General features: G+C 43.1%; 1 protein-coding gene across 1 annotated transcript; it reads left to right on the forward strand.

The window, feature by feature from the left end:
• The first annotated feature begins 9486 nt into the window (after positions 1–9486).
• LOC117493085 lies at positions 9487–20251 on the forward strand. Its single transcript, XM_034143483.1, has 11 exons — positions 9487–9573; positions 10410–10604; positions 10737–10850; positions 16112–16270; positions 16806–16916; positions 17007–17159; positions 17292–17546; positions 17871–18255; positions 18537–18778; positions 18892–19067; positions 19330–20251. The coding sequence occupies exons 1-11, from the start codon at positions 9487–9489 to the stop codon at positions 20180–20182; spliced, it is 2730 nt and encodes a 909-aa protein (XP_033999374.1). The 3' UTR covers positions 20183–20251.
• Positions 20252–21529: the final 1278 nt, after the last annotated feature.

Consider the following 21529-nt stretch of genomic DNA (forward strand, 5'->3'; position numbering starts at 1 on the left):
TACATGCAGTATATGTACGGTCACAATGTACGGTAAACCGGAGTATACTGTATGAGTATTCCGTGTGTGTGACTGCAGACATTCTCCTGCCATGACAAACATGTAAGGCCATCTGCTGACATTGTAGTTGATATATTTAAACGCTAGCAACGTAGCATCACAAAAATGTTTTTCTGACCAAAACTAGCTCAAGCTCCGTGTGTTAGATCGCTACGCCAGCTATAATGTAATTACGTTTCGCGACTGACCGGCAAATCACCCGCAGTATACTGTCAATAGGTATTTTGTGTGTGAATGCAGACATTCTCCTGCTATGAGATACATGTATGCAAGGCCATCTGCTGATATTAGAGTTGATATATGGAAACTCTAGCAACTTAGTTAGCACAGTTAGCACTGTGTCAATGGCTTAGCAGTCCAACACAGTTTACACATTTAAACAGTCTTGTTTGATAAATACACAAATAACAATGCAAACTTACAGGTTGTATACCCAGATCTTCCCCTGCTCCAAACGGTCCAAACAAGCTGTGCATATCCGGCCTCAAACTGGGCAATGTTTTGGAAGCTTTCGTCTGTGAAATGCCGGTTCTTCGAACCTCTGGAGGAGGAACACGCCGCTGCTGGTGTGGCCATAGCTCTTCGGGATTGGTCCATTTCGTTCCGGGTACCGCATGACATCAGGCGGTACCCGGAACTAAATGGAAGACTCAAATGGGCAGTGACGTATCTCCAACGAGGCGTTTTGGGGAGGTATTTTCTGTGTTAGAGTTTTACTCGCTACAGGGTGTACTTTGAGGGTTTTGACTCTGCACACCGTTTACATGCATAAAAACCTTCATAACACACAAGGGGACGGGTAATAACCGGAAAAGCATGACATGGGAGCTTTAAGGACTACAATGAGAAGCTAAACGACTACAAAAAGATGCAGAAACAAAAACAGATGATAACAAAGAGTCACAAAATTCCCCAAAACAAACACACAAAATGGCCACAAAACCACTAACACAAAAATAAGATGACAACAAAGAGATGCAAAACCACCAACAAAAGACACAAAAGGACTACAGATAATCAAAACTATACAACAAAACCTCAATATTGACTAAAGAGCAGCTTCAGTGATAGAAGGAATGAGAAATTAGTCTAAAACATGAAATTCAGGGTTCGATGAGGACGTTTTATCAGGTGCTCTTTCAACTGTTATCTAATGGCGCATTTCCATTGCAGCGCGTAGCTCGCTTTAAGCGTGCCGTGTCGTGCCGTCCCCTTTTTTGGTTGTGCTTCCACTAGGCCTCGTTCCGGCGCGGCACGGCGCGGGGCCACTTTTTCCCCTCTTTTCTGGCCCTAGAAAATTGTGGTTCTATCGGGGCCAACAAACAGGGCTGAGTATGCTAAACTAGAGAGAGGAGCGCTGGCAAGAGGGCTAGAACTACAACAAGATGGACATATTTGACCGTGATTTAATTGTAATACACGTTTCAAAATGATGCCGAAGTAACAACATACTGATACCGGTTAGTAAAAACCATGAATTAATGCTTTGTCAAGTCTGCAGACAGACGGCAGGCGAAAAACCTTTTAAAATTCGTGTTTTTCTAGATGGAGATTGGCTAAGCTAACGCAGTATATGCCCCGACCGTCCACACTCACAACAACGGCCTATACAGACATAAATACAGCAGCGACTGTATTCACCATGACACAGGCAGTCTGTGGTGTGTACTTGTTTAACTTTTGTCGAGTTTCTGAACATATATAAGGAGCTGTGAGCTCTGAGTGCTCACAGCTAACGGCTGTGTTGTGTTTCTGGATTTCTCATTGAAGATGACGTCACGGCTCCGCCTACACTGCGTTACTATAGTAACTACCCCAGTTCCTAAACTGTAATGGAAGCGCAGCATGAAGTGAGTCGGCCCTGTTAAGGCCCAACGCGGCCAAGCCGTACCGAGCCGTACCGAGTGTGGCCGAGGCCGACCGTGTAGTGGAAATGCGCCATTAGGACACTGACCCAGAGTTAATGTCATGTTGACATATCTGATCACAACTTGGTTCACCTCCTGCCTATGTATCAACCTCTGGTCAACAGACAGTAGTGATGGGAATTATGGCTCTTTGAAGGGAGCCGGATCTTATGGCTCCGTTCCTTTGCGTGAGCCTTTCAAAAGAGCCGTTCAAAAGAGACGTTTTTTTTAAGGGGGCGGGGTTACTAGGTTTATCTGCGAAATATACCTTTTATAATTCAATCAAATGTAGCCCTGTTTTGACTAATGATTTATATGTGTACACATATATCACTTAAATTATTCAATACATCCTTTGTACTGAAGTATTCAAATGTAAAAATTACATTTTTAATATAAATGATTTGCTGTGGCCAATTGTTTTCATTGCAACTCTCTGATTGTAGAACCACGCTAAAAAAAGCAGATAGCAACACCTATAGAAACTGACAACAAATCTTTGCTGAGCCTAAAAATAATCATAAATAAATAATATAATGAAAATAAACGTATTGCAATGCTCAAAACAGCAGCATCCAACAGTCTCTAATCCTTGGATATTACATGTCTGCATGCATGCATGCACGGAGCACCCTAGCACGGAGATCATCATATCATTCTGTCTTGTATTACTTAACAAAACAAATAATAATCAAATAAATGGCTCGTTCGCGGGCACGAGCCGGCTCCCGTCGTTCATTCAGGGTTCGATGAGGACGTTTTATCAGGTGCTCTTTCAACTGTTATCTAAGGACACTGACCCAGAGTTAATGTCATGTTGACAGATCTGATCACAACTTGGTTCACCTCCTGCCTATGTATCAACCTCTGGTCAACAGACAGTAGTGATGGGAATTATGGCTCTTTGAAGGGAGCCGGATCTTATGCTGCGTTCACACCGGACGCGATGCGATGTTTGGGGGCGGCGCGATTACATGTAAAGTCAATGCAGAGACGCGGACAGACGCGAATTCGCTCCGACGGTGCGCATGAAGCGGTGGACGCAGCGCAAATCACGCGATTGAGGCGATTGAACGGTGCCGCGTTAAACGCGAGAGTTCAATTTTTTCAACTCGAGCGTCAAATTCACGTGGCGCGTTCTCGCGGAAGCCAATCAGCGGTGAGGATCTCAGCCTGCCGTCACTGACGTTCAACCACACAACATCAGCCGTTAGCTGTTAGCAGTTAGCACACAGAGCTCACAGCTCCTCATATCTGTTCAGAAACTGGACAAAAGTTAAACAAGTACAAACCAGACTGTCTGTGCCATGGCGAATACAGTCGCTAGTTTATTTATGTCTGTAGGCCGTTGTTATGAGTGTGGAATGAGCATATACAACAAGCTTAGCCTGGTCGACCCGATCTTCATTCAGAAAACAAGCATTTTAAAAGATTTTTCGCCTGCCGTCTTATCTGCAGACTTGTCAAGCATTAATTCATGGTTTTTAGTGCTGTGGCATTGATTCACCATGACGTGCAAGATTAATTAAATATGTTGTATTCATATTAACACGCTAATAAAAAACAAAAACAAAGCAATTTACCGGAGACATATTGACAGGCGCTCCGCAGCTGAGAGGGAACGCCTGTAGTTTGTGTCCATCCGGGAAATCCTGACACCAACCCGAGCTAAAAGATCATCAAACTGGACACAGGTCATCCTAAAATACCGCTGGAAACGGCAGTCATCCAGGCACAGTTCCTTGATCAAACAATGATATTCACCAAACTGTGTGCGACGCTTGATTATATTGTGGACCCAGACAGAGCGGCGTTTGTTGCTACGTTTGTAGGACTTCCACAGAAGGTACAAAGCAGCAATAGTAGTTATATCCTCCATAGTCAACGACAGAAATAATCAAAACGATCTTGCATGGAAGTGTAAACAACCTCAACTGTCCGTTAACGGCGCGGTGCGTCAACGGTATGTCTGTTTTGAATGACGCGATAAAACAAACTGCAAGCCGCGGTGTAACTTGAGCGATTGGAGCGAAGCGAATATTCGCATCGCGTCCGGTGTGAACGCAGCATTATGGCTCCGTTCCTTTGCGTGAGCCTTTCAAAAGAAACGTTCAAAAGAGATGTTTTTTTTAAGGGGGCGGGGTTACTAGGTTTATCTGCGAAATATACCTTTTATAATTCAATCAAATGTAGCCACTGTTAAGTGAACGACGGGACACATCACTAACAGACAGCTGGTGCCCACACGCAGCGTGAAGAAGTGGTCTGAGGAGTCTGAGGAGGAGGCCCTGAAGGACTGTTATATCTCACAGGCTCCGCCCTCTACTGGACTCTATGGGTACTACCCCTTGACCTTACTATGCGAGCATTCACCTACTGAGATATCTTTAAATGTAGCCGGCCCCTCGGGGCGGGCCTACCTGAGTGCGCGCGCAAGCCCACCCTATATAAGGCGGCCTCGCCTCCTAACCAGGGCTGGACTGGGACAGCAAATCGGCCCTGGCATTTAGACCCAGACCGGCCCAAATCCATAAAACAAACGAATAGTAGCGGTTCCTGACAAGAAGAATAACTCAGTATAATTTAAAAAAACGCTATTATTATCCTTTTTACGTACCAGGGGCAAACAAAACTAATACATACCACAAGTATGTGTAACTATCAATCATTAGAAATTAGACCTTCAAACCCTCTCACAAAGCGAACAGTGACCGAGCACTAATAGGGGGGTCTGGTGGGGTATGCCCCCCACAGAAGAAAAGTTTTAAAAATAACCCCTTAAATGATGACTTCTAGTGAATTTAGGGGGGGGGGGACCCTATAGTGCCCTGCCTCCCCTTTCTATGACAACACAATAGAGATAGGACCAGATGAGTCTACAGGATGAGTCGACGGCATCTTTTTATATACATTGACGCTTTCATTTAATTTTTCCATCCTTTTTTTAATCGCTGTAATTGTATTGCCTTTTTCATCTGTACACACGACACCTATTGCACGTCTGTCCGTCCTGGGAGAGGGATCCCTCTTCTGTTGCTCTCACAGAGGTTTCTTCCTACTTCCCACTGTTAATTGTGGGGTCTGTTTTGGGGAGTTTTTCCTTGAGCGCTGCAAGGGTCTAAGGACAGAGGATGTCGTACCTGTACACACTGTGAAGCCCTCTGAGACTAATTGTAATTTGTGATATTGGGCTATATAAATAAAATGTGATTGATTGATTGACGCACGCAAGGGGCTATAGTGCAAGTCTTAGGCGGCTGGTTTCTCAGAACCTCACAGAGCACACAGAACTGAAGGAACACAGGTTTAACCAAAAATACTATCCACTGTCTTTATTTTTTTTCCTGAGAATAGGTTTGAAAGAGACAGATTTAAATTTACAAAGAGAGTTGAAGCAACATTTGACAGAAATCCCACATAAATTACAAAAGTACACAACTAGCAAGATATATATACTGTATATATATACTGTACACACAAAGTAACTTATATACTAGACTGAAATAACTAAAATGAATGCTTGTTGTGGAGAGGGGCACTATGTCCAGCGTCCATTCCTCTGTGTGTGTGTGTGTGTGTGTGTGTGTGTGTGTGTGTGTGTGTGTGTGTGTGTGTGTGTGTGTGTGTGTGTGTGTGTGTGTGTGTGTGTGTGTGTGTGTGTGTCTGTGTGTCTGTGTGTCTGTTTGCATGTATGAGTGTAGTTGGGGGGCTTTGGGAGAGTCAAAAAGGATGCAGGTGACCTCTTTGGTCCCTGATAGAGGTCCATACAAATAGGCATTGACATAACAATACCACACAGTTAATGGTCAAAACTACATGTGTGCCTACATTTTTTCTTCTATTTCTATATTATTCATTCTATATATTGTCAATCAAAACTACCACAAAAAGCTGACTATAAACATTTTGTTCAGGTCCCAAAAGACCACTGTTGCCCTTATAAACACATAAGTAAATAAACTAAACAAAACAAGCTGCCAGCTGACAGTAATTGTTCATGAATGGTGGTTAACAAAATAATGACATTCTTTCAATGAGACAACGTATCAGAGTCCCATTAAGCTATATTTTAACTTGCCAGGGAAAACCTAAAATAGCCAGCTTACTAGCTTGTAGGCTAACGAATGTTTCTCTAATAATATTTGTCTTATTAGTGCTTCATCAAGGGGATATTAATGGGTTCCAGAACTACAGAGTATCATAACCTTAATAATAATCTTTTCCTAATTTTCTTAGCTTCTGCTTACCGCGAGTTCTCCTCCCTCTCCCCACTCGCGCGGATCTCTCTCCCTCTCATCATCTTCCTCACCACCACCAATATCGGCCACGGGTGCTGAATATGGACCTGCACCTGTACTAAACATGTCGGTTATTTTGACACAAGCGGCAACATCAGCACGAAGGGCCTGCTTTTTTCTTGCCCGCAATTTTTCTGCTCCCCCTTTTCGCTTGGCCTTCGTCTTCGCCTTCGCCTTCTCCATTTCTAACTCGAACTTTTTTTTTTCTCGAAAAAAAAGGCGATTTGGCTTCAACGGCCGGCTCACCTCCTGGGGGCGTGATTTAATGATGCACACCGAGCGGCCCAAAGGGGGAGGTGATTAAAGATTTGATTGGGCCGGCCCAGTGTCAATTACTAAAAACATTTAAACAGAGGGCCAATCTACCCGTCTTATGGGCCGGGACTTCAGAAAAAAAAAAAAAATGACGTGTCGGCCCAAAAGGCACGTCGGCCCACCGGGAAAATGCCCGGTATGCCAGATGGCCAGTCCAGCCCTGCTCCTAACTGTCATCCTTTTCTCTTCAGCGAGCAGGATAAACAACTGAGAGAAGCGGAAGAAGTGTAAAAGGAAGAATAAAATAATGGACTCACCAATCCTGGAGCACCAACCCTGTCCTACTTCCACCGGCCTAATTGCAGGTGCCGATCCCCACCGCCTTTGTTTCGAGTGCTTGGGGCCTGAACCCGCCGGGGACGGCCTGACCCAGTCTCCCTCCTGTAATGCCTGCCGGATGCTACCACAACTTAGCCGCTGGCACCGCATGGAGCATTTTCAGGCCAACTACGAGGAAACGGAGGACCACGTGGACCTCGAGGTGGTGGAGATGGAGGAACAGGATGCGGCTGGGGGGGTGCCATTCGTTTTCGCCATCCCGGCGGGCCCCGTTCGTCGAAGAGGAGGACGACGAGGGTTCCTCGATGTCGGGTGCCTCTGTCAGGGGTTTTACGGCCCGGCTTCCCTGGCGCAGCTGGCCTTCGTTTCGCCCCCGTTGCCAAACATCTGGAGGCGACGTGGCGACGGCCGCTGAGAGCGAGGGCTCCAGTGGCAGGTGTGTCGGGTGTCCTAGGGGTCCTAGGACCGCCGCGTGGCGCCGTGGTTCGCGGAGGTGACACAGATGATGGTGGGCCAGCCCTGGGCAGTTCCTCAGGTCTGGGGGGCGATGTCTCAGGGGGCTGGTGCAATAGGGGCGTTACCCTCTCTGGGCCAACCTCTCCAGGCTTGGCTCCTGAGAGGGACAGGCTGAGACAGGGGGGATTGTCTGAAGAAGTTATCCAGGCAGCAAGAGCAGGATCCACCACAGCCTGTTACAGGCCAAAGTGGTTGGCATTCCAGTGATGGTGTGAAGAGGGAAGTCTAGAGCCCTTATCTTGTACGCTGGGCTCTATTCTGTCCTACTTACAGTTACTGGTGGACAGAGGTCTTGCTTATTCCACAGTTAAAGTGTATGTAGCAGCCATTTCATCCTGTCATGAGGGAGTTGGCGGCAGGTCAGCCTTCAGTCAGCCGCTTATGTCGCGGTGTTTGGAGGGGGTCAGGAGGCAGCGCCCAGTAGTGCACGCCTCCGCCCCTCAATGGGACCTGCCGTTGGTGCTCGAGGCTCTGGTCACAGAACCATTTGAGCCTCTGGAGCTCTCCTCCCTGAAGGCACTGTCATTAAAAACAGCGTTGCTGTTGGCCCTGACTTCGGCCAAGAGAGTGTCCGAACTGACCACTCTGTCGGTACACCGAGTTGCCTGTGGATCCAGGGTGACTGTAGCGGAGCGACACTCAGGCCGAACCCCTCCTTTGTTCCCAAGAACTTAAGGAGTTTGTTCAGGTCAAGGGCTATACAGCTGGGCGGCTTTAGTCTTCCACCCCATATTGGGGACAGGGAGGCTAAACTGCACCTCCTCTGCCCGGTACGTGCGCTGGCATGTTATGTGGAGCGCACGGCTGCCTTTAGACGCACTGAACAGCTGTGTGCTTCAGGGGGGGTGTGGCCGGTAAAGCTCTGTCCAAGAAACGCCTGGCAGGATGGCTCTGCGAGTGCATTGCACATGCCTACGGTCAGGCGGGGAGAGCCTTCCGCACGGGGGTCCGTGCGCACTCTACACGAGCTATGGCTGTGTCAACAGCCTTATTTAGGGGCGTGAGTGTGGAGGACATATGCACGGTGGCGTCTTGGTCCACGCCAGACCCCTTCATAAGGTTTTATCTCTTGGACTTGGCTGGCTCCTTCTCATCGTCTGTGCTTACTGGGGCAACACAGGACTGGTGAGGGGGGGGAGGCGGGCTGTGGGTCAGTAGGTATCTGACCCCCCCCCCCCCCCCCCCACCCCCTGGACATAATGCACTTTGGTTTCCCATGCTCCTTAGGGACCCGGGAAACATGGTGCGCAGTGAGCCCCATACAGGGCGGAAGGATTCGGAAGGGGGGGGAGTCTTCCTTACTATTTTCCATGCACACTCTTCACGAGGTAAGCGTGTCTGAGTGTGCTCTATCAGCCAAGTAAACTGCGGCCCGACTCCTCCACGGTCATGGCCGAGGGAGGAGAGGTTGCGGTGCAGTGGCTGCTAATCAGAAAGCCGGTCAGGGGCAGTGTGATGGGTTGTTGGACGACAGGGCGTGTATCCATCAGGGCTCCACCCACTGTACCCATAGAGTCCAGTAGAGGGCGGAGCCTGTGAGATATAACGATGGGTTACGTATTGTAACCCTAGTTATATAAGCACAAGTGGAGCCCTCTACTAGGGGCCCTGTCTGTCCTATGCTGCTTGCTGAAGAGGGTGTAGGATGACAGTCAGGAGGCGAGGCCGCCTTATATAGGGTGGGCTTGCGCGCACACTCAGGTAGGCCCGCCCCGAGGGGCCGGCTACGTTTAAAGATATCTCAGTAGGTGAATGCTCGCATAGTAAGGTCAAGGAGTAGTACCCATAGAGTCCAGTAGAGGGCTCCGCCTGTGTTTATATAACTAGGGTTACAATACGTAACCCATCGTTTTGACACTACTGCGTGGGATGTGTTCACTGACTTTCACGGGGAGGACATCAACAGCCTTACAGACTGCATCACAGATTATATTAACTTCTGTGAGGAAAACGTTGTACCCACTAGGACTGTACAGTGTTTTCCGTAACAACAAACCCTGGATTACCCCTGAAATAAAGGCTCTCCTGAAGGAAAAAAAGAGGGCCTTCAGATCAGGCAACATAGAGGAGCTGAAGACTGTACAGAGGAAGTTGAGGTGGAAAATCAGATCATGGAGGAACAGCTGCAGCAGAGGAACGTCAGCAGAGTCTGGAGAGGCCTGAAGACCATCTCTGGCTACAAAGAGCCAGATTCCCAGGTCCGGGGGGACCATCAGTGGGCAAACGACCTGAACATTTTCTTTCAAATCAAATCAAATCAAATCAGGTTTTATTTATATAGCACATTTAAAAGCGATTTTTGGTCGAGCCAAAGTGCTGTACATGTAATAAAAACACATTACTACAATTACAATAAAAGACAATAAATTACAACAGATATATATCAAAAATTAAATTAAAAAAAAACACAAGGAAAAGTCAGGAGTCGTGCTCCGCTCTAACTAGAAAGCCAGAGAGAAGAAGTGTGTTTTTAGTGTCGATTTAAAAACCCCTAGGGTCTGGGCCGACCTCACATGGAGGGGCAGAGTGTTCCAGAGCCTAGGGCCAGCTGCTGCGAAGGCTCGGTGCCCTCGGGTTTTAAGCCTGGTCTTGGGCACTATCAGCAACAGCTGGTAAGCAGACCTTAAAGCTCTGGCTGGGGTGTAGCGCTGGAGGAGTTCAGCTATATAGGCCGGAGCCAGCCCATTTAGTGCTTTAAAAACAAATAAAAGGATTTTAAAATCAATTCTGAACCGAACTGGAAGCCAGTGTAGTGAGAATAGAATAGGGGTGATGTGGTCACGCTTTTTGTGGCCAGTCAGCAAACGTGCAGCTGCGTTTTGGACTAGCTGCAGGCGTTTAATTGAGGCCTGGTCCATACCCACATACAGAGCGTTGCAATAGTCCAGTCTCGAGGTTACAAAGGCGTTAATAACCCTTTCTAAGTCATTAAAAGATAAATACGACTTGGTTTTGGCCAATAGTCTTATTTAAAAAAAGCAGGATTTGACTACGGTGCTGACCTGCTTAATCTTTAATAGATTTGATCAGTCAGGCGCCCATCTCCAACGAGGACGACAGGGAGTACAGGGAGCTGACGCAGGACTTCACCCTCTGGTGCCAGAGGAACTACCTCCAGAGGGACCACCTCCAGCTCAACGCAGGAAAGACCGAGCTGGTGGTGGACGTCCGACGGCGCCAACACTCCCCCCCGACACCAGTGAACATCCAGGGAGCGGACATAGAGATTGTGAAATCCTACTAATACCTGGGTGTTCATCTGAACAATAAACTGGACTGGACTGATCATTCTGCTGCTCTGTACAAGAAGGGACAGAGCAGACTCTTTCTGCTGAGGAGACTGAGATATTTCGGGGTGCAGGGGGCACTCCTTCAGACATTTTATGACTCTGTTGTGGCATCAGCCATTTTCTATGGTGTGGCCTGCTGGGGCAGCAGCATCTCGGCTGCAGACAGGAAGAGACTCAACAGACTGGTAAGGAAGGCCACCTCTGTCCTAGGGAGTCCTTTGGACACTGTGGAGGTGGTGGGAGACAGGAGAATGGCAGCCAAGCTGTCCTCCCTGCTGGACAATGTGTGTGTGTGTGTGTGTCTCCAGGACACCCTGTCCTCCCTCTGCAGCTCCTTCAGTGACAGGCTGCTGCACCTCCGCTGTCTCACGGAGAGATACCGCAGGTCCTTCCTTCCTGCAGCGGTCAGACTATACAATCAGCACAGCCCCTAGTAGACCCCCACACACACAACAACACAGACTATAACACCCCTTGTTGTTAAATACCAACTGTGTGCAATATGTGAAATATATATATATATATATATATATTAACGGCATATATATATTTGCCGTTAAAAACTGTGCAATAATACCTGGCTGCTAAATCCTCAGAACTGTTACAGGGTGTGTATTTTTGTAATGTGTAACTTTTTAATTATTTTTGTAAAATGTGTAACTTTTTTATTATAATTTCTTTTTTTTATCTTTAGTACGTTTTTATGCATGCTTAGGTAACATTAAGCTGTCTTTGGCTATTTTCTGCTGTAACAATGTAAATTTCCCCTCTGTGGGATAAAGGTATTCTGATTCTGATGTTTGTTTGAAAGCTGAATCCTGGACAGTCTTTTGTGTTCTTAAATCATTAAAAACACATCAATGATTAACCCTGCTCAACAAGGAAAAAAATATCTTTGCTGCCTCAAATAATAAAAATACAAGAGTAGTTTGCCAGATTTTCTCATTCTATGATTTGACCCAGCTTATTGCTTACTCCTCGTAGATATTCAGTTTTGCCATCAAGTTCCAGCTCTCCCGTTTCTCATTGTGTTTCGACTCCATGCTCTAGAACAGGGGTACTCAAACTTTTTTGTTAAAGGTCCACTTGTGAACTTTATACAAGGTCACTGGTCCGGTGTCAGTACCATATGTGTTCGCCCTACCATATGTGTTCGGGGTCCGTCGCTTACCAATGACGTCACCCATTGTGATTGGCTGTACGGAATCGTAGTAATCAGCAGCGAACCGCTTCAACACGTGTATTTCAGTGTATTCACGGCATTCATTTTGTTATTCTACAGTATTATTGTTTTATAGTTATTTGATAATGTAACCCAATTTGTGTTCTTTGAAATTGAAAAGGATATCGCATTGTGTTTGTTACATTCGTTGCAGTTGTATAGGCTATGTGTTAAGTGTAATTTGGCATGTCCTATTTATGGACATGCTTTTATTTTGAAGGAGAGTTAGCGCAGTTGACAGGAAGTTGTTGTTGCTTTGGAAACAACGTGACAGAGATTAACGGAGAAAAGTAATATCTACATATAAAGACGGAGAAAGTAAACGATAACGTTTATGGTTAAGTGTTAGCACCCCCCGAAGAGGCACAAGCTCTTACGTTGATATTGGAGATTTCAATAAATTCAATTTGAAAAAAAAACGGGGAAAAAAAACAAAAACGAATATCTGAATAACGAAATTGAAACCCGAATAGTACTCCAACGAACGAATATTCGGATATTTTGGTACAGTAGGGCTGTACCCGAATAATATAATAAAGTTATAGTAAATAATAACAAATTCCAGTGTTAGAATTCCATAATTCCATATTCATAAATAAAATGATATGCAAATAACATTTTCTTGGCTGTGGACTTGTACTCTACATAATTATGTTGAGCTCATGGTAATCTAATTCAATAAACAATAACTGCAATGAACAGATAGCATTTTCTGACTCGTAAAATGATTGGATATGGTGTAATTTGGCAAATGATTCTGTGTTGAAAAATGTATATCTTTAAAAACTGCGTTGGTGTATTAGGGCGGGCCATACTAATTTTTCTTGTAAATCGATCGAGAGGGGTGTTCAAATAACGTATTTTGGTGTGTAGAACACAAATCTATTTAGATGCTTTTATTTTGAAGTTGTTGCTATGGAAACAACATGACGGAGAAAAAAGTAATATCTTCTACATATAATAACGGACAAAGTAAAGAATGAAGTGTATGTTTAAATGTTAGCACCCCCCGAAGAGACTCAAGCTCTTACGTTGAGTCTGGAGTTTCAATACATTCGGAATTTGACCGTGTAAAATGTCCTCTTGGGTTACCGTACAGCCAATGCGTGACGTCATTGGTAAGCGTAACGGACCCCGAACACATCTGGTAGGCCGAACACATATGGTACCTACACCGGATCAATGCCTGGTCCGAGCACTTGCCTGCCTTGCCTGTCGGCAAACGGCGCCCCTGTATACACACACACATTCAATACATACATACAGTATGATGGCTTGAACTAGTCAAATCAAATCAAATCAAATCATGTTTTATTTATATAGCACATTTTTAAACGATTTTTGGTCGAGCCAAAGTGCTGTACATATACTAAAAATACCCTACAGTAAAGACACTTTACAGCAAATACAACAGCACAGTTTGTTCAGAATATCAGTATGAGAAAAACGACACCCTTTGTCCTTAGACCCTCACATCGTACAAGGAAAAACTTCCAGAGAAAAACCCACATTTCAAAGGGAAAAATGGGAGAAACCTCGGGGAGAGCAACAGAGGAGGGATCCCTCTCCCAGGATGGACAGAAGTGCAATAGATGCCGTGTGTAAATCGAAGAGATAATACATTTTTACAGCGTAGGTAGACCGAATGTTTGGAAATGCATGTGTCTATAATAAGAAGATGAATCCACGAAGATGTCAACAACAATCCTGTGGGAGCCATCAGGGAAGCAGCATGACGAGAAATAGCACTGTTTTTTCTGCAGCCAATAGCTGCGTTCACACCGGAGTACTTTTCACCGTACTTTTCGCGTTTAGTTCCGTTAGTACCCCTTATGTCGCGTTCACACCAAAAAGAGCACTTAATCCCGGGAACTTTTACCCCCATTTTTAGTGCCTGCTGAGAGATGGTACTTTCCTGGGGGAAAAAAGTGCCCCAGTTCTGATTGGCTGGACGAATTGCAAACCACGCCCCGTAAAACTCTGAAATGTTTTGTAGAGCCGCCATTTTATTATTCTCGCATTAGCATTATTAGCATTATTAGCATTAGCATTCACCCAGCGCACAAACGCAGAGAGACTAATTTATGGCAACACAAAATAAAACATGGGAGCGGTGGAGATGAGGAGGTGTCGGCGTTCTGGCGATTTACTCGGAAGGCTTCAGTAGAAGCTGCTGGGAGTCCCAGCAGCTTCTACTGAAGCCAGTCCCCAACTCCGGGGACTTCCGGCCGGGGACTCCTGGTGGCAGTATGGTTAGTGGGTTAGTGCTAGATCGTATAGAGTGGCGAAGTCCCTCCCACTTACTTCCGGGGTATGGGACCTTATTCCGGAAAAGTTATGCATTGAAGTCAATGGGGAGAGAAAACTTATCTTTCGATCCCGTTTGAATTGTGCCATGAATTACACATATGATGTTTGTCAATCTTAAAAAATCATTTCCATGTCAAAAAAGTCACAGTTTGTCGTAAAACTGTTGAAATATAAGACTATGAAAAATACGTAACTAGAAAGACTACAAATCCCAGAGTCGCGTAAGTGATGTCACAATTGTTTACCTCCACCATTCAGATACCTAAAATCAGCGCAATATAGATATAATCTATCTATATGGCGCTGGCTAAGATAAGATAACTTTAACAAGATGCCTGTGTGCTTAGTACCAGGTTGTTATTATACCAGCAATGGGTCTTGCTCGTTCTTTTGCTTCCCGTCTGATGAAACGACCAGGAGTGGCTTGATCAAGTTAGCTACCTAGCTAGTAGCTAGCACGTTAGTTAGCATTACAGCCTTGTCATTTTTATTAGCCTTAACATGAAGTAACATTAAGTAACCCAAAATGTTAAACAGTAAGAGTAGTAGTCATATTTCGTGAACCCTTTGAATAGTACTGTCACCGGTGTGATCATTCTATAATACACCATTTAATTCCGGGGGAGAAATGCTAACGCTAACGTTAGCATCGGCGATCTTTTCTACTTCATGCTATCTGCACAAATGGTTGACATTAAACATTAAAACGACCATGCAGTTCAGAGAGAATCAAAGGAAGGCAGGCTTTGCATGACATTCTTCAGGACGTGTTTCATTGTGGTGATAGTCAATCGTTTGTTGACAAGACAGTAGTGACGGCCATCTTGGTGACGTGTGTGGTTGACCAGAGATGTAGTTCATTGAGCCTTTCACACAAACAAATGTGTTACTTCACAGTTTTACGACACATTTTAATTTTTTTGACTTGCAAAATTATCTTTTAAATTGACAAACATCATATGTGTAATTCGTGGCACAATTCAAACGGGATCGAAAGATAATCTTTCTCTCTCCATTGACTTCAATGCATAACTTTTCCGAAATAAGGTCCCATGGGGCTCAACCGGAAGGGGAGGGACTTCGCCACTCTATACCTCCTGGGTTTTATGCGGCGGAAGTGACGTAATAGTGGTCGTGGATGAGACGGCAATTTTTGTTGCGCTCGCGAGCCTCCAACAGACAAGTCTGTCAAGGATGCCAACGCGCAACAAACAGGATGCTTTCACATAAAATCTTTCAAACACTTAAGGATTTCGAGGAAGCGTTAGCAGACGTTGAAGAAACAACGATCACAAAGTATATTGTGTACAAAAAGGAACAGGTTTTCGGGGAAAATAGTAAGTTTGTAAAGTTAGATCGGAAATTGAAGAAACAACGATGACCAAGTAGCCTACATTGTGTCAGTAATCAAATATTAAGTAGGCCTTATATAGGCCTAAGTATATAAGTATAATAATATATAAGTATAAGTATATAAGTATAAGTATTACATATATAAGACGGGGCACAGAACGGCTCGGTTCGAGCCGTGAATTTATTCATCTTTTAAACGGCATCATTTAAGTTGCGCTGACAGAGGTCCACAGTTTCCCCGCAGCGAGGCTCCCCCGCCCTCCTCTTGACAGTTCACGAGCGTTCACACCACTAAAATGTTTATTTTGGTGTTCTGTGTTTTAATGCCTACAACAACTGAATTATAGGTTGGTAGTTTCAGCTTTCTACATAACTGATAAAAGCGAAAAATACGTGAAACTTTACTGTACATTCAGCAACAGGTTGAATTATCAGGCGTAAAGTTACTTAAGACATTTCAAATTCCGAGTGTCTTTCCAAATCTAAACTGACCAGTGTTAATACATCTTTTATGGATAAAATGTGTATTTTTGTCACAAATGTTTCAATACAGACGTGCAGCCTTCACCAGGGAAAAAGATATACTGGCAGTTGAAATGTGTACCATATGATGGGGTGCCATTCCAACTCGTGGGCACCAAGATATATGGATGCCACCAGGGAAAGGACAGGTGTACTCGGCAAAAGGAGAAGTACCATGCACAAAAAGAGAAACAAGCGGTATATTTATGAATTTACATGCATTAACAACTTAAAATAATTGGTAAAGGAAAATTAAACAACTATTCGTAATATGACATGCATTATGTGGCATTCTATGACACATAACACTGTGACACATAACAACATAGGAATCAGCATTATGTAAATACATAAGTCGTTTAAACTTTAGAGGAATAGGAAACGAAATTCAATGGCCTCTTCTGAGACAAAATAAAGGGGGATATCCTTCCTTTGTTCACCTACAGAACCCAACCAGCTCACGGTCATGACCTGGCACCAAATTCTTCCTATACTGGTTACTTATTTTAACAGGGGATGGTATATGTGCAAAATAAATAGACACAAACAGTACAGATGCAGGGGTAATGACATAATGTCCCACTATAGTTATATTAGCAGGACCTACAAATATTTTAAAGAAGACAAAAGAAAGAACCATAGCAAAAATTATGTTCTCCACGTTATGGAGAGGAGACCATGAAAATGTATACATATATTAATATTGTATTTCTATACACCTTTTTTCTCTTAGCTTGAAGACCATGTCTTCAATGCAAGACGCCATCTCGTACAAAATACGAAGAAGATGGATTGCCCTGCCCAGATAACTGTCAGTCAGGTCATGAAATGTCCTGGTTTCAAGGTACAGCACAAGCACAGCACAAGTGCGTTCAATGCTATAATTGCTCTCGTGTCATGATCCCAATTGCCATGTCATTTTTATATTCCCCAGATTGCAGAGAACAGTAAAGCAAAGAGGAGGGAGCTCTCAGCAGCACTAAAGGCTGTAGTTGCAGCTGATCCTTCAACAGTTGAAGTAGTCATGGAATACCACACATGCTTCACCCCAGAAAGTGACCATCAAAACCATCCAACTGTTGGAGAGGTAACCATGCAAAATCTATTCCTTTAGCTGCTGTAAGAAACATGATGCGAGGTACAATTTGTGCTGTACAAAGAGGACTTTCTTTAGACAGCTTTAAACATCTATAATTACCCTGTTCAACGTCATGTACAGGTAGCTGAACTGCGTGAACCGATGGATTCCAGAGTTGAACAACAAATAGTGAAGCTCACCTTGGCTGGTGCCAGAAAGCTTAGTGAGATTAGACGTCAACTGTTCAATTTTGTAAATGACGAGCTATTCCGGGGGGAGCAGCCACCTCCACAAACACGTCGGAGGTTTTACCCCACAGACAAGGATATCAGGAATATCTTATCAAGAACGAAGGAGGGAATACGTGAATCCAAAAATGACCAGGTCAATCTGCAGGTAATACACTGAGAGTAGAATAGTATTAATATTATTCAAGCCATGCAAGTTTGTGTGGGTGGTTAATGCACAACTTACAGAGTTTGTGACTTCACCAAGCATGGTCAGTTTTTTTTTTTTTACATGATACATTGTCCTCTGAATGAAGGTGTAAGTAAGCAAAGCAAAGTAGCAGTATTTGGTTCATATGCAGGGTATGACCATTTTTCAAAATGCAACTAAAACTTCAAAACTGTTTTTTGCCCTGATATGACAACAAATGTTCCTAATGTTTGGGCCATGAGGCTACATGATGATAATGTCCAGTTACACTTTCATTCACAGCTTCTGACGCCCAGATGGTTAGTTGATGACTGCAAAATCAAGTACAGGCCAAGCCAGCTACAGGAGGACGGAACTGTCACAAAGCTGCTGTTTTGTTACCAGACAGCCTGGCAGCGAAGGCTTCTCCACCTGTATGGACAACAGATGTGCCTGCTTGATGCTACTTACCGGACGTGTCGTTATTCTGTTCCCCTCTTCTTCCTATGTGTACGTACAAATGTGTGCTATGCAGTGGTTGGCCTCTTTGTGACCCAGAGTGAGACAACAGCAGATGTCAAAGAAGCCCTCCAGGTGTTTAAGGAGTGGAACCCTGACTGGAGCCCTAGCCACTTCATGGTTGATTTCTCAGAGGTAGAGATCGGTGCCCTGGAGGAAGAGTTTCAAGGTGAAATTGCAGTAACTGTAGAAATCTGTTAATTCACATAATATGAAACGTTAATTAAAAAAAAGGATACATTTTACATAGTATTCCACCAACTTCCAAAATATAACCATTTACATGCAAATGTATGCAACAATCTACTTCAAAATAAAGTCATCACCTCCACTGACAGACAGATGTATAAAAAGCAGGCCTATATTTTGTCGCGTATACTATGTAATAGCAACGCGACAAAATAAAATGACAACATGGTGCAGGTAATATATCTCTTATATTTTATCCAGGTTCCAAGGTGCTTCTCTGCGACTTCCATAGGGAGAAAGCTTGGGTTGAATGGTGCAGGAAGAAAGATCATGGAGTGAGCCACGCACAAGACAGTCTCCTACCGCTTCTGAGAAGCATTGCAGCTGCTTCAACTCCAGAGGAGTTCAGCACACGCCTTTGCAACCTGCAGGAGGCCAAAGTCTGGAAGGACAATGAAAAAGTGAGGGCGTGGTTTTCAAATAAGTGGCTCCCAGAGGCTAAGGTGTGTATCAAGTTCAAATATTATATTTACTTTTATATTATATTTATTATATCATTTGTTGAATTTGAAGAGTCTTCCTTTTAATTTTTTTTGTCTTTTTTTGTCTTGTGTAGAGATGGGTGCACGTGTTTCGGGATGAAGATCTCAAGGTGGCCATCTACACCAACAATGGGGTGGAAAGACAAAATGAAACCCTAAAGCATTCTCATCTTGAAGGTTATAAGAACTGCAGCCTCAGTGAAATGCTCACTGTGTTGGTAACTGACTTCCTACCAAGGACATATCGGAAGTGAGCTAAAAAAGAATTACTATGATTATACATATATATATTTATATATACATACATACATACATACACAAACACACACACATTTTTATATATATATAAATGTAATGTTCGATAGCTTTGTTTCCAACATATTTGTTTGATGTTGTTCATTGTTGCATATGTTTCTGAGACAATTGTATTATCAAATACCATATCTATATGTCAGAGAAAGCAAACTGTCACAGAGAGACTTCTAAGATATTGTTCTCATCTCTTATTGAAGGTACATTGAACTCAATGTCAAGTACTCCTCATTCTACAGAAGGTACAATGAGAACATGCCAAAGTTCTTAAAAGACAGACCAAGAAGTGTAGCAGACCATGTGATGTCAAGGCTTACAGAAGCCCAGTTTTATGAGGCGAATGACGTTGTTGCAAAGGGCAATGGCATGTTCCATGTCAAAAGCCAAAGTCATCCTTGCACACAGCACCACATCAACTTTGGTGAAAGTATCATCATGCCATCGTGCACCTGCAAAGACTGGGCAAAGCACAAGTTGCCCTGCAAGCACTTCTGTGCTGTTTTTAATCATGTGCATGAATGGGGTTGGGAGAAACTGGCATCTAATTACAGGGATAACCCCCTCTTCTCCCTGGATAATGCATGTCTGGGACAGACTTCTTGTGAGAGGGATGACAGCGGCAGATCAGACATCACAGATCATACATACACACCGGTATCAGTGGAAATGCAGTCACCATGTAACGCTTTGCCCGAAAGGAAAAGACCAAGAAAGGTTAAACAAAGAAGGGAATGTGCCAGTCTCTTGCGTGAGATTACTGACTTAACATACCATCTGCAAGATGAAGATTACCTTAAAACGTTAACTGACCAAATGACCGAGATCTTGGAAGATGTGAAGCTACACACTCCACATGATCAGAGCCTTCCTCTGACGTTCACACCTAAGAAAAGGAAGAAGGAGATGGCCAACCTACCTGTGAAAACCGTACCACAAAAGCACCCATTCACAAAAAGGGTAGGCTGCTTTGCGGAAGCTATGAGGTTGAACTTCCGGGTCAGCATGAATGTGGAGGGAGTAGAGAAGGGTCCTGATGTCTCAACAAAAAAATAATCCCTATTAAATTATCCATACATATTTTTATTCTATTTAATTACAACTTGTATTGCAACATCTTTACTTTAACTCTGTAAGGTTAGTCTTTTTATTTATCTTGTATTGCACATTTGTATTCTTACTTCCTATGTTAATGTACATCTTTAAATTGTATTTTATTATATCTTTGTTGTATTGCCCTCTTTTACTTTCACTTCTTATTTCAACATAAATATTGTTATTTAAAATCATATTTAACATTTCTGCTTTCATTTCTTGTTTGTTTTATATGTTTATATACATATGGTTATTTTATTTTGCATTGCCAATTTTTGATTTTACTTCCTATAGTTACATTAATCTTTTTATTATATTTTTCTTATCTTGAAATTCACACTTTTACTTGTGTATATATATACATTTAGCTATTTATTAAGTATTTATCTTGTATTGCACATTTGTATTCTTACTTCCTATGTTAATGTACATCTTTTAATTGTATTTTATTATATCTTTGTTGTATTGCCCTCTTTTACTTTCACTTCTTATTTCAACATAAATATTGTTATTTAAAATCATATTTAACATTTCTGCTTTCATTTCTTGTTTGTTTTATATGTTTATATACATATGGTTATTTTATTTTGCATTGCCAATTTTTGATTTTATTTCCTATAATTACATTAATCATTTTATTATATTTTTCTTATCTTGAAATTCACACTTTTACTTCTTGTGTATATATATATATATATATATATATATATATATATATATATATATATATATATATATACATTTAGCTATTTATTAAGTATGTTATTTTGTTTGTTCTAAAATTGAGCAACTGTCACAAAACAACATTATCCTCCACAGGATAATGAAATGATTGTGATTTAACTTCCATGATGAAATACTGGTCAGATATCCACCAGATCTTTTAGTGATTTTTTGTCTCTCTTGGAGAAATTAAATCGCAACATCCAAAAAAAACCTTCAAAACACAAATACACAACCGAAAATAATACATTTAATACTATAATATAAAGAGATGGACGAATTCATTTCAATAAACATGTGAAAACTAAATCATACAGGTTTTAAGGGGTTTATTTGTGTGAAGACGGCAGCAGCCAGCGTCGTCTCTTGTCCTCGGTGGCAGATTACGTCACTTCCGCCTAAAACCCAGGAGGTATACGATCTAGCACTAACCGTGGCAGTATACGCCGTGAAGTTGTTTGCGGCCTGCCAGTAAACCCAAAGCAGAAGAAGACGAAGTGACGTCAGCGGCTCATTTGCGTAATCTTCCCTCAGGGAATTTATTCCGGTGTAGGTACCATATGTGTTCGGCCTACCAGATGTGTT

The sequence above is a fragment of the Trematomus bernacchii genome, unplaced genomic scaffold (assembly GCF_902827165.1).
Source record: "Trematomus bernacchii unplaced genomic scaffold, fTreBer1.1, whole genome shotgun sequence".
Taxonomy (NCBI): Eukaryota; Metazoa; Chordata; class Actinopteri; order Perciformes; family Nototheniidae; genus Trematomus; species Trematomus bernacchii.

Coding starts and splice junctions, on each gene's coding strand:
- LOC117493085 (XM_034143483.1), top strand. CDS start 9,487: ATGGAGGAACAGCTGCAGCAGAGGAACGTCAGCAGAGTCTGGAGAGGC. Junction 17,160..17,291: donor ACCATCCAACTGTTGGAGAG/GTAACCATGCAA, acceptor CGTCATGTACAG/GTAGCTGAACTGCGTGAACC. Junction 19,068..19,329: donor CTACCAAGGACATATCGGAA/GTGAGCTAAAAA, acceptor CTCTTATTGAAG/GTACATTGAACTCAATGTCA.